This window comes from Microtus oregoni, unplaced genomic scaffold (genome assembly GCF_018167655.1).
Source record: "Microtus oregoni isolate MIOR12 unplaced genomic scaffold, Mior012 000007F_ref0000211, whole genome shotgun sequence".
NCBI lineage: Eukaryota > Metazoa > Chordata > Mammalia > Rodentia > Cricetidae > Microtus > Microtus oregoni.
In genome coordinates, this window is record NW_024543066.1 from 12,942,202 (window position 1) to 12,963,951 (window position 21,750).

At 43.6% G+C, this 21,750-nt stretch overlaps 1 protein-coding gene across 2 annotated transcripts in view; it reads left to right on the plus strand.

The window, feature by feature from the left end:
* Positions 1–2,166: 2,166 nt before the first annotated feature.
* Mcu (mitochondrial calcium uniporter) overlaps positions 2,167–21,750 on the plus strand; it is a 160,480-nt gene continuing 140,896 nt past the window's right edge. For both annotated transcript variants that reach the window (XM_041656291.1, XM_041656292.1), the window contains exon 1: positions 2,167–2,343. In XM_041656291.1, coding sequence (XP_041512225.1) covers positions 2,197–2,343 — 147 coding nt within the window. In that variant the 5' untranslated portion in view covers positions 2,167–2,196. The remainder of the gene's footprint in view (positions 2,344–21,750) is intronic.

Sequence of the window (21,750 nt, forward strand, 5' to 3'; positions counted from 1 at the left end):
CAGTTTCCCCAGGTATGTGATTACAGGTGTGTGCTACAATGCCTGGCGTAATCCAGTTCATTTTTAAATGCACAGAACTAAGTCTCAGTACTGCAGGATGGATATTGAACTTCCATACTCAAAAAAACAGAGGAAAGGCAATTCTAGTAAGGTGTCTGAAAGTATAATGTAGAGATGGAGGGGGAACACTCTGGGCCCACGCCCAGGTTTGGCAAAGGAAAAATGAAAAGAAAATAAAAAGAAAAAAAAAAGAACTCAAACCCTTGGTGAATGGAGTAAAAGGGAGAGAAGGGGAGATGTGAGGGATGGAGAACTACATGAAATGCTGTTGGGATAAATATAGATGGGCAGAAGGCGATTGTGAGCAGAGATGTTCCAGTGATGCCATGAATTCTAAATGGGGGTGGGGGGATAGTCCAGGCAGCTGTGGAACTGGAGCACATTCCTCCGTTCCTGATCTCCACTTGCTGAGAATCAGAGCTCTTCTGGGTACGTGAATGGCATGAAGACCTCCCGTGGAGAAGCCCACCAGCCTCCTGTTCCGGGTGGGGGCATAAGAATTAACCCAAAATTTTTACTTCGTTGTTTGGCCAAGAAAGCAATTTTAGTCAAACTTGAAAGAATATTATTAAGAACAAGTAACACATTTTTTTTAAAACTGCATGTAACAAACTATAATTATTGGAATTAAAAAAAATTAATTGCCTCCTTGCCCCCAAGATTATATAAGAAACTGAAAGAATTGAGCAGCTCATAATAACAAACAGCTAGGAAGTCTTCTAAGAAAATCTAGGAACCCTTCCTGCAAACTTGCTCTTTGTGCAGTGGTTCTCAACCTTCCTAATGCTGCAACCCTTTAATATAGTTCCTCATGTTGTGGTGGCCCCAACCATAAAATTATTGTCGTTGCTACTTAATAACTGTAAATTTACTACCGCTATGAATCGTTATGCAAATATCTGTGCTTTCTGATTGCCTTAGGCAACCCCTGTGGAAGGGTCGGTTGACTCCTCAAAGAGGTGGTGACCCACAAGTTGAGAACCACTGTCCTTGTGTCAAGGAGTGTTTTCAAGAGAAAGTGAGAATCAGCCCAAGACAGGCATGATGGTTCATACCTGTGATCGTGACACTCAGGAGGCTGAGGTAGGAGGATTGGGAATTCCAGGCCAGTCTGTTATGTAGTGAGACTTCATCTTGAACAAAACTCAGAACAAGAAACAACAAAATAAGAGTTATTATATTCTGGGTGAGACGGTACACGCCTACAACTTCCCGCACTGGGGATGGTGAGGTCCGAGGTGAGTTTGAAGTCATCCTGGGCTACATGGAACATTGCAGGCCTGCCTGGGCAACCCAATGAAATACCTCCCTCTTCCCAAGAAAGTTATTCTGAAGTGTGCTCTAATTGCTATTTTAGCAAAGTTATGAAACTTGGTTCATCTTTACAACGGTTTTATTACTTGTCGACTTTTTCTGGTTTTTGTGGTTTGTTTAATAAAGGAGCCCAAGGTCAACTATGATGATGAACAGTGTTGCTTTTAGAGAGGAATGTCAATGTTGTGAAGGTGCTGTGAAAAAGAACGGGGTGTTTCCAGTGTCTAGAGTTCTGTTCATTCCGCCCAATGGCAGGTGTTCGTCCTGGAACTTCGATGCTACTACAATCATTAAACCTTATATTGTGTTACACAGCACTGCCATTGGGTTACTTTATGATTCGGGGTTTGTTTCGTCATACCCAAATGCTATCCTGCCCGTTATGGCCGCTAACTTTGGACATGTGGTCGAGAGTTGTCGCAACCTACTTCATATGACCAACTGAGTTCTTCTGTAGACAACTTAGAACACTCAGAACTCAACTCCGAACAAGATTTGCACAGATATCTATTTCCCTAGTTCCCAATGTCACTATGCTTGGTAAAGATTAGCCAGATCGAACTTGCCACCCCTTACTGCTCCATTCCAAGATGTTCGAGTGCCAAAGACCGGTTCCCTAGAATTTGCCCGTAAGGTAACTCTGGGTGTGACAGACAGCCCGAAGCCGGGGTTCTCCCGTTTTTTCATTGGTCTTCAAAGAAAGCCCCGCCTCAGAGGCTTCACTCAGGACTGCAGTTGGCCGGGTGCGGCTGAGTGGCGGGTCTTGGCCACGCCCCGGCCGTCCGCTGCGCTGCCTGGGCCAGCGCCGTTTCCAGTTGAGAGATGGCGGCCGCCGCAGGTAGATCGCTCCTGCTGCTGCTCTGCTCCCGGGGCGGCGGCGGGGGAGCCGGCGGCTGCGGGGCGCTGACTGCCGGCTGCTTTCCCGGGCTGGCCGTCAGCCGCCACCGGCAGCACCAGCAGCACCGGACGGTGAGCGAGCGCGGCTCCGGGGAGGGCGGGGCGGCGTGGGGAGCCGCGGGCAGGCCGGGGCGCCCGGCGACTTCCCTCAACTCGCGGCCGCCCCGGGGTGGCGGGCCACCGAGCCGCCGTGTCCTTCAGCGCCTGCGGCGGCGGCTGGGAAGGCAGGGCGGGCGGGCGGGCGGGAGGCAGAAGAGGAGGAGGGGCGACAGCAGGATGTTCCCGCAGGACTGGGGACGCCAGGGCGGGGAAGGCACGGGACTTGAACATCTCTCTCTGACCCGCCTGTGGGCTCGGTCCCTCCCTCCGTCGTTGCTGACAGCTTTGCTCCAGTGCTTCCAAACTGAGCCCGGTGCGAGTTGTCCCCTTCTCTCCTCCGCTGGGCTGGTCGGGGCGTCCTGAGTTGCCGCGGCTGCCGGTATGTCAGGAGAGTGGCAGTGCCACGCTGCTAGGAACTGTCCCCCGGAGAGCACCCCAGGACCCCAGGAGGCTGCTGCCTCGCCCTCTCTCGGCCCCCTAGGAATGCGCAGGAAGGGAAATCAAACTTTATCCCTCTCTGAGTCCCTGCATGTGTGTGTTCCGGGAACCAGTTTCTCCAAGGTGGATGCTGCATTGCTTCAGGAGACAGGCACCATCCCCTCGGGTCCTTAAAGGTTCTGGTGGTCCCTTCGGAGGGTTGGCTTTCACGCTACTACACTCGTGCCCAAAGGAAGGACAGCAGGCACAAGAGAGGCAGCATGGCAAATTGTTCACAGAAGCAGAGATTTAGTGGTTCAGGTTTTATTGCCTGGCAAAGAAAAGGAATTCTGTCTGAACAGCTTAGGTTGTGTGTGTGTGTGTGTGTGTGTGTGTGTGTGTGTGTAGTGTAGGGAGCTCGGGAGCTTGGCATGGAGTTTTTCACCTAACAAGTCAGCAGGTTCTCTTCCTTTGGACTTTCGAGGCCCATATGTCTTGGTCTCTGGCCAACTCTGAGAGAACAAGTGTAGTTTAATTTTATAGGGTGAGCTCGTATATTGTGGCGCTGGGAGACTCACTGTAGCCAGCCCAATAGAGAAAGACCCTTCAGCCCGTGCATCATGACCTGTCTTGTTCTGATTCCTCATCTCTGAAGAGGAAAGGACTGGAGGTTTGCAGAGAGGATACCCCTAGACCTATGATAGCATGAGATCGTGGGAACACGCTCGGAAGAGACCCGAGGCTCGGCAAATGCAAGATAGTATTGCTATTATTATCTGTAGTTACGGACCCGATCATCCTTCTTGTGAGAAAATTGCACTTTTTTGTATTTGGCATACTGACTTTGCTTTGCTGAAGCATCTGGGTGAGAGCCGAGTTTTTCTATAGTTCAATTCTGATTTGCATGTTTCATAGCCTCCAGTTATGTTCTCTGAAAGACATAAAGGCCACCCCCAAATCTGATGGCATTTGTTCCCCTCTGAACTATGGGAAGACTTCCCGAGTTATCTTTGATTTCCAGTGAGGCATCTTCCAATTTTTGCAATTTGTTTTTAATACTGTTTGGGTGTGGTATTCAAGTGGTGTTTAGAAATGTGTGCCTCGTGTATTTTCTCCCATGCAAATGCACCAGTCTGTGAGTGTCTTCCTTGTAGGGACACTTCATGACAATGTTCTTCTGTGCTATTCTGAGGCGGGTAAAAGTGGTGTGCTGAATTCCTAAGCTGAAAGCACAATTAAAAATGAAGTGTTATTTTTGAAGGGCAGAAGTGTTGTCATGGGGATGCTGACTTGTAAATGAACTTAGGATCCTAAGTTTGGAAAGGTGGTGAACCTGATGATTTAAAGATGTAGCTGCCGATTTTGAATTTCTGTCCAGTTGCACCAAAGCCATTGTGCATGCATCCCTATCTGCTGTTCTGCGATTCCCTGCATGACGTTCCATTTGAAGGATGTCTCTTAGGGATTTGACTCTTGATCTTTCAAACCTGAAATTGAGGCCCAGAAAGGAGGGAGACTTGGCCAAGAGTACACAGCTGGGAAACCTAGTCCTGACCAGATATTATGACTTCCTTTTTGTGTTTTTTTTTATTGTATAATAAACCATAGTTGCCTTAACATATCTCTCCATCATTCACTTATAAAATTAACTGATTGTCTGCCAGGAAAAGCCTTTTATTTCAAAGCCACAGGGATAGGAATCTTTTGGTGGATCTGATTTTGAGGCACATAGAGTAGGTGAATATGGAACCAACAACTTGCTTCAAACAATGTTCTTCTAAGGATCCTACCTGGCGAGACACTGGGGCTGAGTGGGGACATCCCATGCATGCAGCAGATGGCAGTCTGCTTCGAACCTGGTCATAAGCCTGGCTTGTGTCACTTTTATTCAGCAGTAGTAAGTCCAGAGAATTAGAGCCAAGGGTCATAGCTAATAATACCTCTTTTTTTTTTCCTCCCAGCTTGGGCCACCATTTTTATTTGTTTGTTTGTTTGTTTGAAGCAGGATCTCGCTGTGGAGCTGAGACCGACTGAATGACCTTTTCCAGCTTCTTCTTATTTCCCTGGTGTTGGGATTACAGGCATGTGCCATCATGTTCAGCCTAGCCAAGAGTCATTGTTTTAAAACATTCCTAAAGCAAATAGAACTTTAATAAAATGGTAAATATGATCGAACAGTTATAAGCATAACTGTTCACTATTCCCCCATTAAAACATTTCACCCTTCTCCCCAAGACACAGTGTTTGAAATCAAGTTTTTCTTTGTTGTCCAGGTAGTCCTCTAACTCCTGGCCTTAAGAGATCCTTCTGTTTTCAGTTTCCCACTTAGCTGAGACTACTAATATGCACCCATGCAATTCGATTCTAGAGTTATCTTTCAGTGGAGTAACGGAACATGACTTTTCCGGTCTTTTTTTGCACCATGCAGTATGATTTTCCTTCTTGTGTAAAGAGCTCGCTGTTGTCGTCCAACTCAAGAGCACTTACAGTGCATAGAAACTGTTTGTCGCATACCGTCCTGTGTGATTAATGAAGGTGGCTGCTGGTTCCAAAGATGCTCTTTCGAGGGGAACTGCCTTTCACTGTGGGCTGTGCAATTCCTTTGCTAAATCAAACTGTTTAGTCTCTGGTTATGACAGCTCGAGTGTTGGCAGTTCCTGGTGGTCAGCATCTGTGCTAGGTTACAAAATTGTAAGCAGCCATTAGACTGTTACAGTTTGTGCCCCCCCCCCCCCCCCCCCTTTCTCCACACATTGCAGTTTCTTGGCAGTAATACTGTTGCAACTTACCTAAGGCTACTTGGCTTGATACATAGTTCCCCTGTGGGGGCAGTATGTAGCCCAGCCTGGCCCCAAGCTACCTTTGCAGTCAGTACAAGCAGGTCTTGAACTTCTAATGTTCTGTCTGCATGGGATTATAGACCTCTATGAGAATGCTAGGCTTAAACCCTATTTCTCTGAGTTTCTCCTGGTCCAAGTCTGTCTTTCATTTGTTGGATCCATGCACAAAAACTCTATTGTAATTAAGCCAACTCCAGCGCTGACCCCAAATGTCCCATCCATACCTACTATTAAACAGATTTTGTGGCTGAGTTTCAGCTGTGACTACCCTTATTCATTCCTCTTATGTCTAAGGTTCATTTCAGGCCAGAGACTGACACACAACTACTTTCAAGTCTAACACCGTCACTTCATAAAGTTAATGAAACAGAAGAGTGACTTGTGAGGTTGTATTTGTGACAAATAAGAAATTAGGGATTGAGATTCCTTTAAATTGATATGGGTTCAAGAAGGCTTACTTTAAGGCTGGGTGGTGGTGGTGGCACATGCCTTTTAATCCCAGCACTAAGAAAGCAGAGGCTGATGGATCTCTGAGTTTGAGGCCAGGCTGGTCTACACAGCGAATTCCGGGACAGCCGGAGCTGCACAGAGAAACAAACAAAGTTTAGTTTATAACTTAACTTGGTGATTCCTGCCTCCTAATTTTTTTCTCCCATTCTCTAATCTAAATCCTGATAGAATTTATTACCTTCAGGAGGCAGATCAACAGTGTACTCTCCATGTTTCATTGGTGGATTCCCACTCCCGATCTACTGGGGAGATAAAGTCAAGATGCGTATCTTACTTTTCTTCCCTCTTGACTCTTTAGCCTGTTGTCAAGGAACCCAAATCTGAAACATTGCTACAAGCTTGGTGATGCCAGTGATGCTTTTGATTGTATGCTACATTTCTTTATGATGGATTGGCAGTAAGAGTTGGTACCACCAAGTTAGTTCTGTCGTGGTCAGTAGCTATATGCTTCCATCAGATTCCAAATATATTGTTTTTATTCGACTGTAGTATTAGAATATTGAGGGTCTTGGATAAATTGGTTTAGAACACACTTGCTTTGTTTTTAAGGAGGCAGGCATCCTTTTGTTCATCTTAAAAATCTTACTTATTTTTTGAATCCCACAAAATATTATGAGTGAACGAATTTGGATTTATTCAATAGATTCTGGTTATTTGATCTTTTTAAGGCTCTGAGGACTTTATTTTATGTTCTATGAAATTTCATAGAAGAAAAAAAGTTTAAATATATAATATAGCATCAAGGATGATGTAGTCAAAGACAGTACATTGACAGCCAAACCTTTTCTATTTTTTTCCTTTTGAGGTTATGGCTGCCTCCTGTTAGGTCTTCTGGAATATGATGTCATCATATGAATAACCATTGGGATTAAGGTCAAGATTATATTTTAATATTTTAGGATATCTGCTCAGCGTTTGAACCTTTGTTTTTAATTGAACTGATTAAACCAGGGCTCATGGATGTATTAGAATTATACATTATTAGAAAAATTATAGCTGTTGTATACAAATACTTCTGGAACAGAACTCTGAAGCCCTGAGAGCAGTCATTCTCAACCTGTGGGTCATGACACTGTGTATTTGTGTGTGTTGGGGAGGTCCTTTCACAGGGACCACCTAAGACCACTGAAAAATATGGGTATATACATTACAGTTCATAACAGAGCCAAAATTGTACTTCTGACATAGCAATGAAAATAATTTTATAGTTGGGGGTCACCACAACACGAGGAACTGTATTAAACAGTCACAGTGTTAGGAAGGTTGAGAACCCCTGCACTAGAGTGTGAGACAGATGGTTTTTTCATAGTATCTGTGAAAGCAGTGGTGAGAAATCCTGAACATCCGTTTCTTCTTTCTCCTGTCTAGCTCTTTTCCACTAAATTACATGGTTGTGTATTTTGGTTTTAACTGTTAGCTCTGGTTTTAAAAGGTGAATTGGAAAAAAAAGCTAATTGGGGTAGAATTCTTAAATTCTTGAACAAGTGCTCTCTGATACAGATCAAGCTTGACAATAAATGCTTGAAAATGCCTGCCAGGGCTGGAGAGATGCTCTGGTGATTAAGAACACTCACTGCTCTGAGGGAGGACCGGAGTTGGCTCCCAGCACCCATGTCAGGTGGCTCACAACTTCTGCAACTCCAGCTCAGGACTGTCCGATGCCTCTGGCTGTCTTGGTGGACGTCTGCACTCATATGCCTGTGTCCATACATACACATTCATAATTAAAAACAATAACAGAAAGTCTTAAAAGAAAAGCTGTCTTCTGCAGGTTCAAAATGAAGGTGGGAACAAACCATTTATTTCTGCACACTTTGTTCAATGCTTGCAGTGAGATGGCTGTGTAAAAATGAAGGTTGACATCAAGCAAATTCATTTTAATAACTTTAGTGAGCTGTTGGCCCATAAACTGTATACAGGTTTGAATCTTTCATAGTCATAAAAATATAACTTGGTAAATCACATCACCAACTGGATCTAACAGCTTGCTAAAGCAAGCCTGTTTCTGATGCAGTTCTGAAGTAAATGGATAACAGGCTATCACCTCTTAATATCTCTTAAAAATAATGACTTTTTCTAAATGCTGTTTTTGGTGACATTAGACGTATTAATCCACAAGGATGTGTATTTACCTTCTTTGCATCATTACTAAAGTTTTCCATTTTTGCATGTTTTCTGCTGTTTATTGTCCATTTGGTCATTTGAGGAATGCACATGACAATCTCTAGGAAGTTGCGGAGGCGGACAGCCAGCAGCTCAAAGTCCTGTCTGTTTTAATAGGTACCAAAATTCTTAAGTTATCTCGCCTCCTAAGACAGGGCTGTGTCATGCTTCCTGTCTATTGTGAGTGATGTTTCAAGATATTAATGTCTGCTTTCAACTTTGATGCAGAGAAAATTAAAGTGACTGATAAATTGTCAAATAACAATAGAGCAAATGAGTTAGCTTGTACTGTCTGACCTCTGCAGTGTAGAGAGAGCCAAGATCTGAGGGCATCTGTAACACCCTTTGATTCCCACCATTAACCTGTGAGAGGCATTATTACCCCAGTTTTGTAGATTTGGACTTTGAGGGTGGGCTAACTTGTTTTGAAGTACAGGAACTATTTCAGTGCCACTTTCCCTCCATCTCCAGCTGCCCCTGCCTCCTTGTCTCTAAGCATTTGCTGCAGTTTTTCTTCTAAGAGACCTCAAGGCCCTTCCTACTGTCTCCAGTCCTCACATCTTTCCCCGCGTCCTTCAGGTTAGCTGATTGACTGGGGTCTGAGTCAGGTGTTTGTCTCCTAGGGATCTTGATAATTTAATCTGGAATGCTAAATAGTTCCAGTAACTGTGGTAATTGTTGACTGTTGCTTCTATACTGGATAGTTCTGTAAGGTTTCTAGTGGATTCTGTGACAAACTGCTCCACCTGCAAAGGTTAAGTTACCCAGAATCACTTGGAAGGGATGTATAGAATTTCCCTGTGGGCCTCTGTGCGAGGGAAGACAGCCTTTGGTCTCTGAAACGAGAGTGCAAACAGCTTGACTGGTTGTGCTGTTGATGTTTTCCAAATGTAGCCTTTCCTTCCTTTTTATTTTTTTCTTCTGAGACAGAGTCTGTCTGTAGAGCCTTGACTCTCCTGGAACCACTGTGGAGATCAGACTGGCTTCAAACTCACAGAGATCCTCCCACCTCTGCCTCCTGGGTGGGTGCTGGGATTAAAAGCATGGAACACAATGGCTGGCTTTTTTTTTTTTTTACTCATGGAGGTTGAGTGGGAACACTGGGAGACACCTGTTGGAGCTGGGAAGGCTTCACTGAGGTGGCCTCAGAGGAGCTAAAATACGAAGCCATCTATGCACGTGGGACTGGAAAATGTGGTTGGTGTTTCGGGGACATGGAGATGTGAGATGACCGTACCAGGGAGTTCGTTACTGTCATAATATGGACAAGATCAGCTGCGGAGGGCAATAGAGGCGATACCAATAATAACACCTATCACTTTCACCAAGCGCTTTATATTATTTTTCTCCCTCAGTTTTTGAGTTACCCCAAGATGTGAGTATGGCTCCTTTTCTCTTCTTACATATAGTGATACTAAGTTACCCTTTACTGGTTATGTGACTTGTCCGGGATCACAGCGATAGCGATAGCACTTGTCTAGGGCTACACACTAGCAAAAGCAGAACCTAGCTCATCGTCCCAGAGAGCCAGGCCGCAGCCTCTGTCTTTTAACCACTTCGCTATGTGGAGAGGTCAGGCTACAACAGGGAAATGGCTTGGGAAGGTGCTGACAGTTTATTCAGTACAGCAGCGGCCATTTGTGGACTCAACACCTTCATGGAACTGTGTATTATAGAATGACTTGTGTGTGTGTGTGTGTGTGTGTGTGTGTGTGTGTTTGCTGGTGTAAAGGGTAAACTGAAGAAAAAATGTATAAAACAGTAATTTTACTTTGTATGAGGCATGCATAATTTCTTTTCTGCTTGAGAAGTACCACTAGGGTCTCCTTCAAGTTGATTTTGCAACTGAAGAAGTCTCGGTTTGAAAAAAAAAACAAAAAACCCAAAACAAAAACCACACCATTGTTTGTCAGTAGACGAGTTTCTGCAGATATAAAGTAGGAGAACCACTTGATCAAGTTTATGCTTCTACGTGGGTCATGCTGGCTTCAGTGTACAGGGTGGATAGCGAGGACGGGACCACAGGGGTAGAGGACAATAAAGGGTCAACTGGTTCAGTGGGTCCAGAAGAGATGGCTGAACTAGGACATTAGCTAGAGATAGGGTGCACAGAATAGAGAGAGGCAAGCAGGGAGGAGAGCACTTCCATACGTAGAAGTGATGGCTCCAACCGTCTCCCCAGCTCTTAGCCAGCACTGGGTTGAGGGCAGTTTAATTCAAGGTCTGACTTTATTCCTCAGGCACAACGATTATTTCTTGATCTTTGAAATTTCCCTTCCTATATGCTTATTAAATAGGCTTCGCTGTGTTCTTTTCTGTGCTTGTAATTTTGTATTAAAATATGCTGTTGTGCTTTTATTACTTCAAGCTACTTTTACATTTGTATATCAAATTAGATGCCTACCTTCTCATGTCCCTGCCTCCCCTCTCCTCCCCATAGAATTCAGGAGATTTTCCCAGCAGTCTGAGAAGGCACACACAGCATGCAGAACACTCAGGAAATCTGTGTGTTGCATGCTTCTCAAAGCTTTGAGCAGTAGTGCTTTGTATTATGCCCATCAGAGGAGGACTTTTCTCTGACTTAGTTCTTCCTGGCTTTCCATTTTTGTCGTGTGTGTTGACTCAGAGCTTTTTAATGGCCTTAAGTTTTGATTCCCTTAAGGATCTATTGAACCTTGTATGGTAATGGTCTTGTCTTTTTTATCTTTTCCTTTAATTTTTTTCTTTGAATTGGCAGGTAAAAATCATTCCTGTGCCTGTTTAAGGGAAGCTGTTATGGGATGTTTTGGTTTGTGTACACATCATGTGATGTTCAAATAAGTAAACATACCTATCTCCTTAAACATCTGTTTTCACTTTGGGAGAACATTCAAATTCAGCGCATGGTTGTCTGGTGTCTCCGTGCATAGAATGCCATTTCTCCTGAGGTAGGCATTCTGAAGCATGAGTGTTTTTCTTAGTAAAAATTTACCCATCTACATAAATACAGGGGATTCCTGATTCTTCCACTGCCCCCATTGCTTGTGAAACTAAGATGAAAACAAATAGTGTGGAGCCATTTGTGTAGAAAGCGTAGATTCTGGTCTTCTACAAATGCGGCCTCTATTCCTTCCTTCACCGTGACCGTCTTTCAGACACATTGTGGCATCTCTACGGAGGAGGCCCTGCTTGTGATGCCGTCGGTGGGACCTGGAATCTTCGGAGAAAGGATAGTTGTACCATCAGGCTATTGCTAGTTTTCTGAGCTACTTAAATGAAGGGGTGATAAATGTGTGCATGTTTGTGTGTTTTCCACTAAAAATAAAGTAATTGAAGGTGCCATGTGGTATAATAGTCAGAAGTGTGAATTCTCTTTGAACTTGTGTTTGATCTTAGACAAGATATTTAACCTCTTTGGTCTTAATGTTTTTGTCAGTTAAGTAAGAACACTCAATCAAGTGAATTGTAAGAGCTTATTTTGATTATTATTTATGTGTTTTTGCTTGTGCGTGTGTGTGTGTGTGTGTGTGTGTGTGTGTGTGTGTGTGATGGGCATGCATGCTGGGATTAAGGTACCACTGTATTTGGTTGCATATTTTTAAAATATTTTATTTTTATATATGTGTATGTCTGTGTGAGTGTATGCCACCTGTGTATGAGTGCCCACGGAGGCCAGAAGATGGCATCAGACCCCCTGGAGCTGGAATACAGGTGTGAGCCTTCTGATGTGGGTGCTGGGACCCCGCTGGTCCTCTGTAAGATCAGTATGCAGTACTCACTCCTAACTGCTGAGCTGTCTCTCTCGCCTCATCTTTTATATTTATAACTCTTCCAAGTAACCTTTGTTTCATTATGTGGCTTCATTAGAGTTGAACATCCAGGTTTCATTCTTACAGTGAGGTCAGGAGCTTGAAGTAAGACAAACAACTCTCTAGTTCTTCATCATGACAGTTTCCATAATTTCATCTGATACCTTGATCAATGATTTACCTTGTAGTCATCCCCTTAAAGAGTCATTTATGGCTGTGGTTTCATCTTTCTCCTCTGTGTTTGCCATTGGCCTCCTTCTTCTTTCCTTCTTTTTAATCCAAACTATTGAGAGAATGCCAGAAGAGGTATGGATGTGTTGGGGAGCCAAGAGTTGGGAGAAGGTCCAAGCAAAGTTGGAGTGCAGCGGTAGGGTTATGCTAGTAAATTAATTCAAAATTGTGGCATGCTGGCCTGAAGCAAGATGCTTCTCTCCTTTGTGTTCCGTTAGTGGAACGTGTAGCAGGAATACCTTAGTGCGTGCTTAGTTGTTCACGATATTCATGTACTGACAGCAGTCATAGCATTGGTGGGCATCTAGAAGCCTGTGATGTCTTCCAGTTCCACAAACAGAGCCAGAGTACAGTGTGGAGAGCCTAGATAGTCCATCACTTTTGGATGGATGACTCAGTGAGTTAAACAATCCCAGAGATCATTGTCTAAATCCTTTGGCTCCAGGGGAAATGCGGTTAGCTGTAGATCATCTTATCTTGTTCTCTGCCAGGACATTACAGTGATGGAATGACTTCTGATTCATGCAACAGTAGATCATCTTGAAGGAGTTTGCATTATGCTGAGGCTGTATAAAGGCTATGCAGCAGTCGTAGTCAGGTGGTGGCGCACGCCTTTAATCCCAGCACTCCAGAGGCAGAGACAGGCGGATCTCTGTGAGTTCGAGGCCAGCCTGGTCTACACAGTGAGTTCCAGACAGCCAGGGCTACATAGAGAAACACTGCATCGAAACAAACAGACAAACAAGCAATTGGTGCAGTAGGACTGAGTGGTGGTGTTTGCTCAGCATGTGTGAGACCTTGAGTTCTCTTCCCCAGGACCACACAAAAGGAAACAGAGTGGCACAGAAGTCGCTACCTGGCCTGTGTTGGTGGGAGCTGGGTTCTGCAGAAGACAGGAGGGAACTCTTTGAAGAGGCACTCTCTGCTCCATGTTCCTTCCCTCCATATATTCTTAAGGTGGCAGAGTTTTGCAGGTGTTTGTTTGGGAGTTAACCTTCTGAATCTTCATTCTGCCCCCACCATAGCAACATCTTTGGGCTGTCAGGACCCTGCTAGCTGCCATGAAGCAGCCTGTGGCACGTGGCCAACTGTGATAAAAATCCATTTTTAGATTTTAAAACAGAATTCGGATAGCAGGATACTTTAGAGAAGTATATTTAAAGGTAGGTTGAATATGGTGGGAAGAGTAAAAACCTAATGAGGATGTTAAAGCTGCCAGGGTTCTTACTACTACTACAATCACTACTGCTTCTCCTCCTCCTCTTCCTCCTTCTCTTCTCCTCCTCTTCCTCCTCCTCTTCCTCCACTTCTTCCTCTACCTCCTCCTCCTCCTCTTCTCCTCCTCTTTCTCTTCCTCCTCCTCTTCTTTCTTTTCCTCTTCCTCCTCCTCTTCTTTCTTTTCCTCTTCCTCCTCCTCTCCTTCCTTCTCCTTCTCTTCTTTTTCTTCGTCTTCTTCACAGAAAAAAATACTAGTTTATGCTGGCTTGTCTTGGTTGGTCGCTTCCTTCTGATCCTCTTTCATGATCTGTAAATGCCCGTGGTGGAAGGAAGCTTTCATGTACAGATGAAAAAGAAACTTTCTAGTTAGAAGTGGCTGCTGATATTTTTTTAAATCCAAGGGTGTGTATTCACATGCCTAAGGTTTTTATTTTATCTTTAAATCCCAAAGAAAGTAAAATCTTAAATAATTTTTCAGATCTGTAGCTCTGACCTAAGTCTGAAAACAAGATGTTTCCTAAGTACAGTCGAGGTGGTAAGGCAGAATGTTAGTGTAATACATTGCAGAACTTTTAGATATTGATTTATTTAATGGAGAACTGAACAGTGCTTTCTTTAATTTTAATATCTCATTCTGCATTGGTCTTTGATTCAGAATGAATTCTAATTCTCAGCATTGCCAAATACCACGAAGTCGGGTGAGCTTGAAATCTGTAATGACTTTCTTTCAACTGATTGCTAGAGATTGTGGTAGCAAAGGAGGAGACAGAAAGGGAACTATAATCATTTTTTATTTTTTATTTTTGCCTAAGATGAGTATTTTGGTAAGATTAGATGCAGTGATGGGCTGAGGCCCTGAGTTGTAGGTCAAAAGGTCATATCGCAGCTAGTACCAGAAAACCACCATAGAAGGACAGTTAGTTCACCAAGGAACTCACCTGGAAAGACCTGTAGCAGGAGGGGATTTCCTAGGGGTGTCCATTGTAAGGGGATTCCATCATTCTTGGCTGACCCCTTCAGACCCCCCCCCCCCCCCAGTCTTGTTTCCTGGCTCTTTTGCAGAAGTAGCATTCTTTGGATGGTGTTTCCCATCCAGCGCATGGTTAACCATTTGTTGTGTCAGTGCATGTCTGCAAACATGCTTTCTAACTAGTTAGAAATAATTAAATCAACCATATTTAGGGGGTTTTACACTGTGTGTCTTTCTCCAGTTCATTCTCTTTGCATAACACTTTGACAATAGTTAGCTGAAGGTCGGCCTGCTGATACAATGGGTAAGGGTGCCTGTCTCCAATCCTGAACACCTGAGTTCGATCCACAGGACCCACTTGGAGAGCCAGTCCCTCCGGGCCGTCCTCTGACCTCCACCTGCACTGCCCCCCCCAAATAAATAAAAATAATACAAAATAAAACCATGTTTAGCTAATACATTGTCAGGTTCATTCATTTTAATTTTAGCATTATTTTATGTGTTTGGGTATTTTGTCTTCATGTTTGTCTGTGTACTGTGGGCATGCCTTTTGCCCTTGAAGGATAGAAGACAGCATCTGGTTTCTTGGAATAGATGGTTATGAGCCAAGGTTGTTGTGACGCTGGGAAACAAACCCAGGTCCTCTGGAAGATCAGCTAGTGCTGCTAGCTGCTGAGCCATCTCTCTCCAGCCCCCAGTTCATTTGTTCTTAAGTGCTCTGTGGCATTTCTGTCTCTGATCTATATATATGAGCATTTCCCTGCTAACCGAGTATCTTTTTCATTGAGTATTGTGAGGAGCAGGAATCTATTACGCCATTTTTAAAGTTAGATTAGGAATGCTGTTTTGCCTTTGAAGAAAAGCTAATCTCCTTTTTTGGTGCGCAGTGTCCTCATTGATCATATTCCTGGGAAAGCCCTTTGTACTTCCCCCAGAGAAGGTGTAGAGGAGTAATGTCTCATCACACAGATGAATACGTCCTGTGCAAAGCTCAGAATAGCATCTGCTGGGAGAGCAAGCTCACGAGGGCCAGGGCTGCTGTGGGAGAACTTGCTTTGCTCCAGTGAGATCGGCAGGGTTTCCACGACAGACAGGCTGTGGCTGGAAACTTGTTGGCATCAACTTGTTGTTTCTCTGTGTCTGGGATAATCTGCAGTGCGCAGACGATGCTTTATTCTGTAAAAGGATATGATGCCTTTTATGGTAAAAGAAAAGATTGTTGTGAAATTGTGGCATGGCTTCATGGAGCTGAAGACATACAAGTTATAGAAAGGACGAGAGGGACTCCTTTGTGAGATTGTTGGTGTGAAATATCCATTTGTTTTAATGATGAGTCTTAGGTTCTTACTTTACAGCCCCTGTTTTAAGGAGCAATCTTGGGTACTTTTTTATCCTCTTAGTCTCATGCCTTTGTCTCTGTTTGCAGACTCCTGGCTAATGGTCTGAGCATTTTTACAGACCCACAGTGCAGAGCTTCATTCAGGTTGTCCCTCCAGATGATTTGCCGTGCTGTGCATTAACCAGAAATGCTGAGACAGCAAGGGAAACACTAATAAATGGGATGCTTTCCAGGGATGGTCGCTAACACAAGGCAAGCACAGCCAAAATCAAGAAGAAATTGTTACTTAGGCACTCAAGACGTAGTCTGGCCAGATACGCTATTAACAGTGAGTAGCCAATTGTAATTAAACTAATTGGGACCTGGGCAATTTGAACTGCCAGATTGTCTGTTAAGAAGAGTAAGCAATTTTAATGCATCTTAGAATTAAAGACTGTGAAGGGTGGAAATAGTATACGTTCAATACTTGTGTGAAATTCTCACTAGATAAATACATTAAAAAAAAAGAAGGTTGAACTGCCAGATTGTCTTTTAAAAAGAGTAGGCAATTTTAATGCATCTTAGAATTAAAGGCTGTGGAGGGTGGAAATAGTATACGTTCAATACTTGTGTGAAATTCTCACTAGATGAATACATTAAAAAAAAAAGAAGGGTCATGCAAGTTTGACACAAACTTACTTAGAATGAAAAAAATTACATTTGCCTTTTGAAGAAGGTCTAAGTTCCAGAGGCTCAGGGATGTCTGGGCTTGGCTTGCCTGTGTGTTTCTTCCATGATCTGAGAACCAGTGTGTAATGGGCTGCTGGTGAAGGGAGCGGTCTGTCTGTCTGTCTGTCTGTCTTGTTTTTAGGAGGTGAATGACTGGCAGAATGATTGTTTTGTTTTTCACTGCCGCTCCTTTTCTAATAAACACACTTTGAAGAACCCAGGTGTAGGGTATGTATGCATGGGGAGAGGAATTCCCGACGTGTAAAGACCCCTTTTATTAGTGTTTTTGGTATTAGTAATCTCCAATCATCCCTGCTCCAGAGAGCTTTGTAGCTAGGCCAATGACCCTCATCTGGTTTTCAAAAGTTTCAATTTGCTTATTCATTTTATGGATATGGGCGTTTTGTCTGCATGTGTGTCTATGCATCACATGCATGCCTGGTGCCCTGCAGAGGCCAGAAGAGTGTATTGGATCCCCTGAGACTGAAGTTACACAGATATGCCACCATGCGTATGCTGAGAATTGAACCCAGGTCCTCCGGAAGGGCAATCTGTGCTCTTGACCGCCCAGCCATGCTCCAGCCCCGTGCTTTTAAGTGTACTCTATTCCTGAGTCTTATGAGTAAGCGTGGCTTCTCTGAAGTATTGGTTGTTAGAATCCACTTTCATTAGAAATGTGTTTCTTCATTGTTTATTAGAGTTCTCTGTTTCATCTCTATATTCTGAAGCACATAAGAGAGTGAAAAAAATTCCCCATCTTTCCAAGGCTTTCTCAGATTCCCAATTCTTCCGTCTGTGTGAGTTTTCCACGTGATAATAGATGAGTTAATACTTCATTTCTCGGAAAGGTTTCTTCCAATCCTTCTGGACTTGTTCCAGGAGTGTTCTCAGGAGGGCTTTGTAGACTCTTGGCGTTCTAGGCTGAAGTAGCCGTGCTAGCAGGTCAGGGCCTTCACCTTTGACATTGACCTTACTTTTCTCTGTTCCTTTAGGTCTTTCATGGCCATTCCTTCAGTGGCTGGCAAGATCCCCACCTCACACTCATGTTCCCTGCCAGTGGCATCTTAGCTGCTAGAGTATGGAGCTGGCCTATGGGAGTCAAGTAAGTGCCTTTTTTACTATTTGGCATGGTTTTTGCTTACTTGGCAAAGCCATGTAGAGAAACTTCGTAAGATAAGTTTTTAAAAAGGCACTTGCTTGATCTTGCTGGGCCAGCTGTGCTCCAGCCCGCTCCCAAACACCTGCTAGCTAACATGGGCTGAACTTAGGGAGGTGACTCTTACAGAATGGATTCGTTTTGCTAGGATAGACACAGGGGAAGATAGAGCTGATCTTGGCCCACACATCCACGCTGGTGAGCAACTCTTGTCCCGTCCTCAAATAAATCAGAATGGTTAGGTCAAATAGTAATTACTCTAGTTACCTGCCGACGTAGTGGTTTATGGATGACCGTGAGCCTGCAGGTTTAAAGCAGCTGCATAAAAACACAATAGGTCTTCCAGGAAAGCCAGCGACCTTGGCATTTGTCTGAAATAGTTGCTTAGCAGGTAGAAGGAGTAACAGTTGACACTAATCAGACTTGGGTTTCTGTATTTATTGCTTAAGTTGCTAAAACCTGGTATTTTACTTTTGCAGGTCATCTTGTAAATTTTGCCTGTATATATTAACACATCCCTTTCTGTCATAACAACCATGTAAGGGAGAGTGTTTTCCTGCTCTGTCTTTAGGTATTGGTGACGTGACCAGTTCACGCAGGGGAAACTTGACCATTCGCAGGTATGTGGAGATCCTGATTCCTCCCTGCAAGTGAAACAGTTTGTCTTAGTGAGAACTTGTGATGTAGTGTTGCAAAACTCTGTCTTTCCAGTTGCTTTTCCTGCTCCACTGTGACTTTAGGAAGGAGACGGGCACACTATAGCCTGCACTGCTGCTTGTTTTTACAAATAAAATTTTATCTAAACACAGGTCCATTCATTTCTATATGCATCTCCCCTTGTATAACAGAATTGAGTTGTTACCACAGAGACCGTATGACTCCATAAAGCTTAACATAGTTATTATTTGGCTTTTTAGTAAGAAGCTTGTCAACTCCAGCTTTAAATACATAAAGTTGCTAGGACCTTCTTATTGATCTCAAAGCTCCTAGGATTAAACCAAGGAAACCTGGACCTATATCAGGGTACTGCGGACCAGCAAGTAAGTATTTGCAGTACACAGAGTGATATGATTACTTTGTCGTTTGAGGGAGATGCTCTTGTAGCTCAGGCTGACCTTGAATACTGTGTAGCTGGGGATGATTTTGAACTTTTGATCTTCCTGCCTCTACCTCCCAAGTGCTAGGACTGTGGGTATGAGACACACACCTAGTTTATGTGGTGGTAGGACTAGAACCCACGGCTTTGTGCATGCCAGACAAGCACTCCCCAAACTGAGCTCATGTAGCAGGGTGGGTTCTAATACAAGGTTAAGAAATGAAAAAGTACCATGTATATCCAACTTAATCTTTCATTTATCGCCTCCCCCCCCCGTGTGTGTGTGTGTGTGTGTGTGTGTGTGTGTGTGTGTGTGTAGGCATTCATTCAATAGCAAGATGTCACTGTTTAGATTCTCTAAATGATTTTGCAGAATGGAGAGTAAAGCTTTAACTAGGATAATTTGTGCAGGCGAGTAGTGAGAATGAAGGACCTCTTGGTGAATGGGAGAGATACTATAGTTGATTGTAGACTTGAGATCATGATCTTGAGGACTAGTGAAGCTCAAGGGTCACAGAGTGGTCCTGACTAGTGGTAGAGATGAATGAGGCCAGGTCTCTTGACTTTCCCTGGATCTTCCATCATGTTTGTGGAGTTTTCTCTAGTACCCGAAAACCTGTCTACGTCTTCTCCTTTCTCCCCCTGAAATAGAAGCAAGGACTTGATGACTGTAAACGACTGAGATGTGCTTTTTGGAATGTTATCTCTGATTGGAGGTTTGATTCGTTACTACTTGAAGATTATTAGAGGCTTGCTTCTTAATGAATTATTAAATGCCTGTGGTGTAAAGTCGGGAAGATTGGAGTAGATGGGATAGAAAAGATAGACTTATTCGTACCTTATAGCAAGGTACAAAGCCAATATTGGTGCAGATAGAAGTGTCCCATGTTTGTCTGTGTGCCTGAGTTCAGAGAGGGAAAGTGTGTATGTGCGTACGTGTACACATGTGTGCACAGGCATGTGTGTATCTAAAGCTCTTCAAGTGTATCCTGAAAGAAGTTCTGCAGGTGTTTTACAACATGCAGATGAGGTTTCATGTAGACATTTAAAATTCTTAAGCACAAATTTAGATTTGCAGACAAATCTAAATTCCTATATATTTCTCAATTCCTATATACTCTCTCTCCTCCCATTTTTCTTTTTATTGACTTTTTACACAGCTATGGCACATTTACCATAACTAATGAACCAGTCTTGATCTTTCTCTACTGAAGTCCATATTTTATCCAGTTTCTCCCTTTTCTTCCTTTTTTTATGGTCTAGAATTGTGCATGCAGGTGCTGGAAAGCAATAAATGAATTTTTATTAACATGGTCATTGAGGTAGAAGCTGTTTATATAATCTCCTGGAAATTAGGCTAGTTCTGAAATGCCTTTCACTTTCTAGATATTTAGAAACCAATGTAGAGTCTTGGTCCAGCTGCCACTGCTCTGAGCTACAACACTGATGTTCTGTTTAGTGCACAGAAGTTACTTTCCAGTAACAATGGCGCTGCACTAGTTTGTTCCTAACTTTTAGCAACACCAATTCTGAAGAACAGAGACTCTTGAGTTATTCTACTAAGTATCCTGTGCTACAGTTACTCCTGAAAATACCATAAAATAATGACCTCCAAGGACTGATGGGCCAGCTCTCCTCCTTCCATACCTTCTGCCTACTGAAAGCAACTCTGAAGTTAGACCTTCCACAGTCCTCTGCTCAGCTCTGAAGTTATACCTTCCACAATCCTCTGCTCAGCTCTGAAGTTAGACCTTCCACAATCCTCTGCTCAGCTCTGAAGTTAGACCTTCCACAATCGTCTGCTCAGCTCTGAAGTTAGACCTTCCACAATCGTCTGCTCAGCTCTGAAGTTAGACCTTCCACAATCCTCTGCTCAGCTCTGAAGTTAGACCTTCCACAGTCCTCTGCTCCGCTCTGAAGTTTTTACACTAGTGGCTGATAAGCCGAGGTGTCACTTGGATTCTTTAGGATGTTCATGTGGGGGTGTGCTCTCCTTCCCACTGACTGCTCCTGTTAGATGGTGAGCGAGTGTGAGACCCGCCTCTCAGCATCTCCACCTGCCCTTTGGACTTCAACGTATCACTTCACACCTAACCAGAGCCCTCTTCCAAAATGGAGCCGTTTCGTGGCTTTTCTTCTTGGTACCGTTGGTTTTCCAAATTATTTGAGTTGAAATTAATCTCGGCTTTCACCTTTCCTAATCACCCTTTTAAATTGTGGTAAAATAGGGGCTGGAAAGATGGCTCGGCCGTTAGGAGTACTGGCTGCTCTTTCAGAGGCCCCAAGTTTGGGTCCCAGCCACTTAACGTGGTGTCTTACAACGGTCCCTAAGTCTAGTTCTGGGGGAACTGATGACCCCTTCTAACCGTTGTAGGCACCAGTCATGCAGATGGTATACATACATAGATGCAGGCAAAAGCACTCGTACACATAAAGTAAATTTCAAAAGAATAAATTGTGGTAAAATATGTTCAATATAGATTGAGCATTTTCTCTTTTAAAAAGTGTCTAGTTTAGTATCTCACCCTTTTGTGTGATAGGCTAGATCCTAGTTGGTTGGCTTTGTCCACCTATTACTTTGCCTCTTTGCTTCCTAGCAGCACCTCCTTCTTGTTTAGGTTCCTGTCACGTGACTGTACTTCTACTGCATAGGTCCCAACTCCAGTGTTTCCCCTGTAATTAGTTCATTTATGGCTTCCCATAGATTGGCCTCCCTAATAGTTAGTGGTGGCCCTGGGGTAGATTCCTTTACATTACTTGCCATGCACATGGCCCTGGGTTCCATCTCTAACAGCACAAATACAAGTAAGTAAATGAACCCATTGAGCCTTACTATCTCATTTTTCCATTTTACTTTGGCTTGCTACTACCTATAAAACTCAATACAGATTCCCCTTAGCCTGAAGTTCATGACCTTCTGTAATTGAATTCCAGACTGTTTTCA